This window comes from Mytilus trossulus, unplaced genomic scaffold, assembly GCF_036588685.1.
Source record: "Mytilus trossulus isolate FHL-02 unplaced genomic scaffold, PNRI_Mtr1.1.1.hap1 h1tg000070l__unscaffolded, whole genome shotgun sequence".
Lineage (NCBI taxonomy): Eukaryota > Metazoa > Mollusca > Bivalvia > Mytilida > Mytilidae > Mytilus > Mytilus trossulus.
The window spans coordinates 1,507,317-1,515,716 of NW_026963294.1; the positions used below are offsets into that span (position 1 = coordinate 1,507,317).

The window sequence follows — 8,400 nt, forward strand, 5'->3', positions numbered from 1 at the left end:
ATGATATCAGACTTTTGCAATAATTTTTGAATTGACAGTAATTAAATATTTTAGATGTTAGAATTGAATGCTGTTATTGACTTGAAATATCGGGTTTAGAATGTCATAATTTTAAAAAAATATTCTGAAATAAAGTGATGAATCAAGTTTTTACATAATTTTTTTTTAGTGCTATAAACATAATGTGATTTGTCTCTTGCTTTCAATTACAATAAAAAATTTAAATACAGCATTCAGTTGAGAAAAAACCCAAAAGTCATGAATTTACATGAAGTAGAGGAATTACTTAAAACTTAAAATTTAAAATAATTCTGATTATTTTAGAAAAGAGTTATGGTTTATCCAAATGGAGAGAGTTTAGAAAGAGCTGTGTACGTATGGGGCAATACTTTAGAAAAACTTCTAGATAACTCCACAGCTAAACTTGGAATGTGGCAGAAGGCAAGATTCATATATACAATGGAAGGCAAGCTGGTGAGTTACTAAAGTAATAGCTGATCTAAAATTCCAGATGACCACAATAGTCTATTTTCATATTACCAACTTTTAACTCTGGGTTTTATATTTTTTCTACAGGTTACCTAATCTGCGGTAAGAGTCATCCTGGTCAATTATGAGCAACCAAAAGAAGTAAAATCAAATATATAAACAGTTCAATTTTACTGCTATCTGTTGATTTATGTTTGAGTCATGTATAGAAAGCATTTAACAGTAGATTTTCCCTTAAAACCGTACCGGTTAAAGTCTTGATTTTACTTATTAACATTGCTCTTGCATTGACCGAGTACCAAGATGTTTAAGCACAGAGAAGGTAACCTGTCGAAAAATATTAATTCCTAGGTCAAAAATGGGTGACATAAAAATAGTCTATTGTAGTAGGACAAAATCTCTTTATTTTCAAGATTTCTTTGGAAAATTAAAGTGATGAAAAAAAATTATTATTTTTTTTTCAAATCTGTTCAATTTATTTTCTAGTAATTTAAAAATAGACTTCTTGGATCTTGATTAGATTTTTCACAGTTAACTGGTTTATGGTTGAAATTACTGACGAGTTATTGGTCCATTACAGGTAACAAAGTTTAACGATATAAACAAAGATGAGCTGTTATGTGTTTCTGGTGGTAAACCATTCACTAAACCACAGGGATACAGGGATGTGATAGAGATCAAGGCTAACTGGACAAGGGCAAGGAAAGAATACGGACCATCTGCTACAGATTTTACTGTAGACGCTCCTCTTAATCCTAAAGTCAATGTAAGCCACATTTTAATATTTTACTTTCGAAATCTTGTATTGTTGTGAAACCTTTGCTGTCACAATTTTTACAAGTTCATGACACAGAAATTTTCAATTTTATAAAGACATCACAAAAATTCTTAATTTACAAATAAATTCTGAATTACTAGATATTAAACATTTTTTTTTTAGTTTTGCTCATTTGGATTTTGTTAATTCCAACAATGTGTACAGAATGAGCAAAATTACTAGTAAATAAACCATATCTTTACTTTCACTATAATAGTTTTACATGGCCAATTTAATTTGAATAAACTTGATTAAATCAGGTAGTATTTGCATTATTATTCTCCATTGATGAATTGGTTTATCTTATAACATCTTATTCTTCTCCAGTTGTACATGCTCATTTGAAATCCAAGATGGCCACTAGTGTTCCAATTTTAATGACTGTCTTTGCTGCCATGTTATCAATTGGTTTTATTTATATCTTCAGGTTGACCCTTTCGGACCCCCAGCTTTGACAATGCCACCAGAAGAGACAGCGAACTGATGCAATAATTGTTAGAAGTAAAGAACTGCCAATTGATTATCATGCTTGTATTTAAACAATATTTTCTATGTAGTGTTAGTCCCTTTAAGAAATGCAATTTTGCTAAAGAGAATCTCAAAATCTTTTGTGCTTTCTTGATTTGACATTCATTTATGTTGATAGAAATCCAGATATTTATTCTCCATCTGGCAAGCTAGGTTCACTAAAGACAAAGTGTTTTTGTTACGCTTTATTGCTGTAACTAGTGCAGTAAATAAATGTATTACATTGACCCCCTTCTAAAAAAATTGCTTCCTCATAGAAGGATTATTATCTAAGTACATGGGTAGATTTAGGTTGCAGTGATTGAACTAGAAATGAAGTAATTACAGATTTTATGCTTGATTCAAGAAGAAAAGAATTTTTAGGAAAGGGACTCATTAGTAGACATGAAAACTGTTCATGCATGACTGAGTGTTTAGTGGATGACAATATTCAGAAGTAGATTTCTTGAAGATTTGACTGATGATCATTTATTATATTTTAAAATTTGTTTAAATGGACAAAAAACAGTTGAAGAGAAAAGATTGTTGATCAGTTTACACTACGGCTCAAATGTATTTTGTTATTTTTACCTGCCCACTGTGGTCAGTCGACTCTTGCCCACTGAAATTCAATTTGAAAGATTGGAAATTTTGAATACACAAATTTCTTATTTTCTCCACTACATTTATTGTATGTTAAATTTTTATGATGAAAGAGAAGAAATTACATGTGTACTCCATAAGGTTGCCCCATTGGACCACCTTGTTAGAAGTTTGCCCATTTTGTGTCAAATCCCATGGTGGGCTGGTAGAAATAACAATGTCCTCCAGAGCTTTTATAGTGTATGATAATTGTAATTAATGATTTTGCTTGTGATATTTTTGGTATAAGAATTTGGACCATTGTACAGTTACAGCCATTCAAAATGAATCTTGTTTCTAAAGTACTGACTTGCTTGTTCTAGAAATCTATACATTTCAATTTATAGGACAAGTAAGAGAGAGAGAGAAAAAATAAGTAAAATGATAAACTAAAATATGTCAGAAATAAAAGATTTGTTTTGAATGGTGTTTGTATTGTTTCGTCTGTGATATAACTGTTGCTCAATTTTACATGTTTGTCAAATCTATTCTCATTTATTTTGTAATTTTTAATATTGTACGTATGATGTTTTAATGTCCTGGATATTTGGTATAATACTGTTCTATCCAATGAATACCTTTTTTTTAATGAAACAATTTGTACATTGAATTTACAAGTTAAAATTATTTGTAACTCTTGTGGTTATATTTTTCTATTTTTTGTGGCAATATATCACATGAAGAGATAAATCCAAATTATTTTTTTGTTGGTCTTAAGAAAAAAGATTAAGAAATTTTTGTTCTATAGAGGGAGGGATGACTGTTCAACTCTTTTGTCCTTTTTAGAATGTTTAAATTTAAAACAGACCAGAATAATTTTGTATATTTTTTAGATTTTACTATTTGTGTGAAGGCTGATTTAATTGACTTATTTTGTCTGAGTTTCAAAGCTTGCTAGATTACATATGAGGCCAAATATACAGGATTAAAAGTTGGATGCTTATTTTTCTTATAATTGATTTACTTTTTATCATTTTGTATATATATTTGTACTGTTTCCTGTAGTAAATATGTACTAAATTTAAAACTTTATATTTGGACATAGGGTAGATTTACAATAATATAACTAGAAAAGAATTTATACTTTTTTATTAGGGGATTACAGTTTTATTAGTTATCCTTACTTTTTTACATACATTGTCATCTTGCCTTTTTCTTTTTTTACTAAAAACTCTTTTTCTCAAATTTCATCAAACAAAACAAATGGTAGCTCCCTCATAGATTTTATTTTGGCATATTATTGCGCCCTTATCATAGAGACTTTTAAATCAAAATTAAAAAGATGCTTAGAGTTGGTATAACATGTTTTGTTTTGTTCGTAATTGGGTTTGTATTTATTCTAACAAATATATTACTGTATGTTGGGAGATTTTTATACCCCCTTTCAAAAGAAAAGGGTACAATGGTAAAGATCTTTTCTAATTTCCCACAACAGCATAGGCAGATCCAGGGGAAGGTGGGGAGTAATATTTTCTACTGTGCAGAATATGTGTATGTCTTTTTCACTTTCATTTGTTTTAACATTAGTTTTGTATTTTTATATGGATCTTTATTGTTGTAATATTTATAGTTTATCTGTCCGTGTGTATTTACATTCCGGGAGAGAGTTATGACCTTTTCAAACTTTAGAAATAGGAGATGTATTTTTTTCTGCAAATTTCCTTCACTGAGATTTGCCACGTCCAACATTTCTCCATATTGTATTTACATTGTTTTTTCATAAATGCGTTATCATACTGTTTGCTTTAATTCCTAATGTTACAAAACAAAAACTAGAATCAAAATGCATTTGAATCAAATTATTAATGAGCTAATTTACATGATTAAAAAAGAAATGCCAGTCAATTAACAATGGCATTCCAAAAACTTTCGACAAACTGCCACTTTACAATGAAAAAAAAAGAAAAGGCTTATTTTGAAATTATATTCTTACCGTACTTTTATCCACTTGTTTAAGGGTCACAGTAATATGTTCACAGGGTTAGATTTGGGTTTTTAAAAATAAATCTTAGAAAATGAATAATATATTCTACAGCTCAGTTAGATTTAGTAATTTACATGGTATATGTCCACTCCATTTTTGCTACATGGCAAAAAATTGTACTTTTAGACGATAAAAAACTCAACCAATTTTGATGAATCGTGAAAATTTTAACCAATTTGACGCTAAAAATAGTCCAAAATGACCATTTTATGGCTGGAAATGACCATATATAACAGAGCTGTATAGGAAAGTCTCATTTTGCCAAACTCTCCTTTTCTTCAAATCATCTCTATATATATCTATACTATTAAATGAGAAGACCTAATTTTGGGTGTCGCTTCTCTTCTTTCCACAATAAATGAATCATCATGCCTCTGTGTCCTATGGGTACAGTGCATAATCGCATTTGTCATTCATTCATATGATTATTCAGATTGAGTTATTATGGGTGAAAAACGAGAAAAAAGACGTCCGGATATGTTTCCGTCATTGGGCGAAATTAAAAGTCAGATTAGACTTCCGGTTAGCGTTTTTCTGTATACTTTGAACATACTACGACTCAGTGTATTGACTGTAAAAAGAAAACACACTTTCGGAACATCTGGAACGGGTGTTTTTAAGATTGAAATTTCAGGATTGGCGATTTCAGGATCCAGGATTTCTTTTTTCGAATTTTTGGGATGTCGAGATATTTAATTTGTATAATAAATTCAGAACCTCGGGATTTCATGTTTTTAAGCCCGGGATATTAGGATCAGGGCCCCTCCGCGGCAGTGGCGGATCCAGAAATTGTCATACGCAGGGGCCCGTTGACTGCCTAAGAGGGGCCCGCTCCGGTCATGCTTCGTAAATCCGCCTCTGCAACGACCCCCGCCTTTAATGACTGTTCATAATATACAGATAAGCGCTAAAATTATTCATGTGTCATTAAAATAAATAGAGAACAAACAAACAAAAAAGGATTTTTTTGTGGAAAAAGGAGGAGCCGGGCTAGAAAAACAATTATTCTGTCCCAAATAACCGATGACTTTTGATACCTTTTCTGAAATTCTCAAGTCACTAAATGTTTTACAAAAAAAAAAGAAAGATGTGGTATGAATGCCAATGAGACAGCTCTCCACAAGAGACCAAAATGACACCGAAATTAACATTTAAAGGTCACCTTACGGCCTTCAATAAGAAGAAAAAGCCGATACTGCATAGTATGATATAAAAGGCCCCGAAATGACAATGTAAAACAATTCAAATGAGAAAACTAACAGCCTTATTTATGTACAAAAAATGAACGAAAAACAAATATCACTGAACCACTGAATTACAGGCTCCTGACTGGAATGTGCATAATACATGTTCATAATGAAATTAATAGAAAACAAAAAATGAGAATTTTGGAAATAAAGGAGGAGGGTTAAAAAAAACATTTTCCTGTCCCCAAGTACCTATGACTTTTGATACTTTTCCTGAAATTCTCAAATCATCTTTCACAAAATTCTTCCTACAACACTTTACATCCTTTCAAATACGCTCTGAATGCCCGCGATTTCGCGGGTGTGTTCTAGTATTTAATTATTTTGTATATCATTTGAATCATACAATTCTTTTTTAAGTCAGTGCATTTGCAAGCTATTTAGCTTTGTTAGAAATTTTACAAATGTTGAAGTTTTCTTAATTGTATAGGAGCTTAGCTCTGTCAAAAGAGGAATAGAAATAAAAATATAAAAGTAAGGTGTGTTTGTTATGTTTTTGTCTCGCCAGCGACTTCTGTCACAGAAAACAAGATATTTCAACAGTCAGTGATCTAGCAGCGGCCTGGTTGACAAACAACTTAAACTTTTAATATTTCAGAAGGTAGCCCTCAGATCTAGATACTTAAGGTGGTACCCAACGCTTTCACAAAAGTTAATTTGGCTCGTTTAATTTTTATAAAATTTTGTCAAAGTGTTTACAAAAATCAAAAAATTTCAAAAAATTTGAACCAACCGTTATGTCAGAAAAAATACACTGGTTATATAGCAGTTTGACAAACACCACTTTTGATCATTGAGAAGCTAAATATTCCCTTAACAACACTACATAATTAAATCGTTTAGCTGACTTTACAGAGTTATCTCCCAGTAGTGTTAGGTACCATCTAAACACTTTGTATATAATTATGTTAACAAGTTTCAGTCTTTGATATGTCCTTTGGTTCAGTGACTACTTGACAAAAAGATGCTTATTCCTATCAACTTGACCTCAACTTCATCTCATGGATCAGTAAACAATGTTGAGTTTTCTTGGTCAATATCTAAGATAATATATGCTGTAGGTCAACTATACTGTATAGCAGGTTATTTTGCAGGGTGTAAATTTTTACTTATTTCGCCAATAGAACAAAATTGCAAAAATAAATTCTGCCAATTCAAAAGGTTACATGAAAGGTATTGATAAAAGTTTTAAATCGGCCAAAATATTTCATATATATTTTGATGCAAATCACGAAATTTTACAACTGCGAAAATAACCTGCTATACGGTATTTAGTGCATGTAATAATTGTAAGGTGTCTAACTGGCAGGTGTTATTTGAACTTGACCTCTTTTTTATCATTAGAGAATATAAGTTTTTGTGGTTTGGCTAATTTCTTAGATAATATAAACAATAAGTTAATTACATTTGGAATATATAACGATTGTTAGGTGCACATGCATGTCTGTCTGGCAGGGATCATTTGAATTCAACCTCATTTTCATTCTTCAATGGTCAATGATAAGCTTTTATAATTTTGTCAGTTTATTGGATACTACAAGGGGCACATGTCTGTCTGGTGGGGTTCATATGACCTCATGTTCATGGTTCATTGGTCAAATTAAAGATTTTGTGTTTTGATCTGTTTCTCTGGTATTATTAGTGATATGACCACTATATTTGGTGTATGGAATTATTATTGAAGGTGTACTTATAATATCTATCAAACATGAACCATCAGACCTTAATATCATTTTCATATCTAGAGCATTGATGAGTTAAATGTATGTGATTCTGAGTGTGATACTGGCAGTTAAACCTTCATATTACAGACTGTTGACTTCAAATCAATGATAAGCAAAACAAGCCTGACATTTCAACATTGGCACTCCTGATTTATATAAAGTGTATATTATCAACTGCTCCTTATTGCAAAGAATTATGATATTTACATAGCCACCCTGCGAGTAATTTTGGAGAGACATGAGTCTTTACAATGTCGACACAGCCACCCATCAGTCATCTTGGTGAGACACATGGCCTTATATTTACACAGCCAACCTGTCAGTAATTTGTTTTATTCCATATTGGTATTATTTTAGTAGATTTCTCTATATGAATTGGATTTTGAATAAAAAAGCATATTCACCTGAGAAAGTGATATTCACCGCGCTAAACATCACGCGCTTTTACATGCAACGTTATGGTAAAATGTTTCATGTAAAATTTGTTTTGGTATATATTTGACATTAAATACATTTTCTTTTCTTTTTTCTCGGAATATGGAATAAAACAATTACTGTCTTTTGTTTCTGTAAATATGGGGTTTAATTGACTTTTGAAAAACTAATATTCACTTTGGCCGTCGTGCAATATAAAATTTTACTCGGGACAATATTCCCCAATATTCATGCAATAACCCTATAATATTGTCACAGCCACCCTCTCAGTAGTTCATAATATTGTCACAGCCACCCTGTCAGTAGTTCATAATATTGTCATAGCCACCCTGTCAGTAGTTCATAATATTGTCACAGCCACCCTGACAGTAATTCATAATATTGTCACAGCCACCCTGTTAGTAATTCATAATATATACACAGCCACCCTGTCAGTAATTCATAATATTGTCCCAGCCACCCTGACAGTAATTCATAATATTGTCACAGCCACCCTGTCAGTAATTCATAATATTGTCACAGCCACCCTGTTAGTAATTCATAATATTGTCACAG

The 8,400-nt window shown here is 31.4% G+C and overlaps 1 protein-coding gene across 2 annotated transcripts in view; it reads left to right on the top strand.

Annotated features, from left to right (window-relative positions):
• LOC134699437 (doublecortin domain-containing protein 1-like) overlaps positions 1-4,742 on the top strand; it is a 66,703-nt gene extending 61,961 nt beyond the window's left edge. Inside the window, exons 38-40 of one of the 2 annotated variants that reach the window (XM_063561035.1) lie at positions 325-474; positions 1,070-1,255; positions 1,734-4,742. In XM_063561035.1, coding sequence (XP_063417105.1) covers positions 325-474; positions 1,070-1,255; positions 1,734-1,790 — 393 coding nt within the window. In that variant the 3' untranslated portion in view covers positions 1,791-4,742. The remainder of the gene's footprint in view (positions 1-324; positions 475-1,069; positions 1,256-1,733) is intronic. The other variant, XM_063561036.1, reaches the window with a different exon arrangement.
• The last annotated feature ends 3,658 nt before the right edge of the window (positions 4,743-8,400 follow it).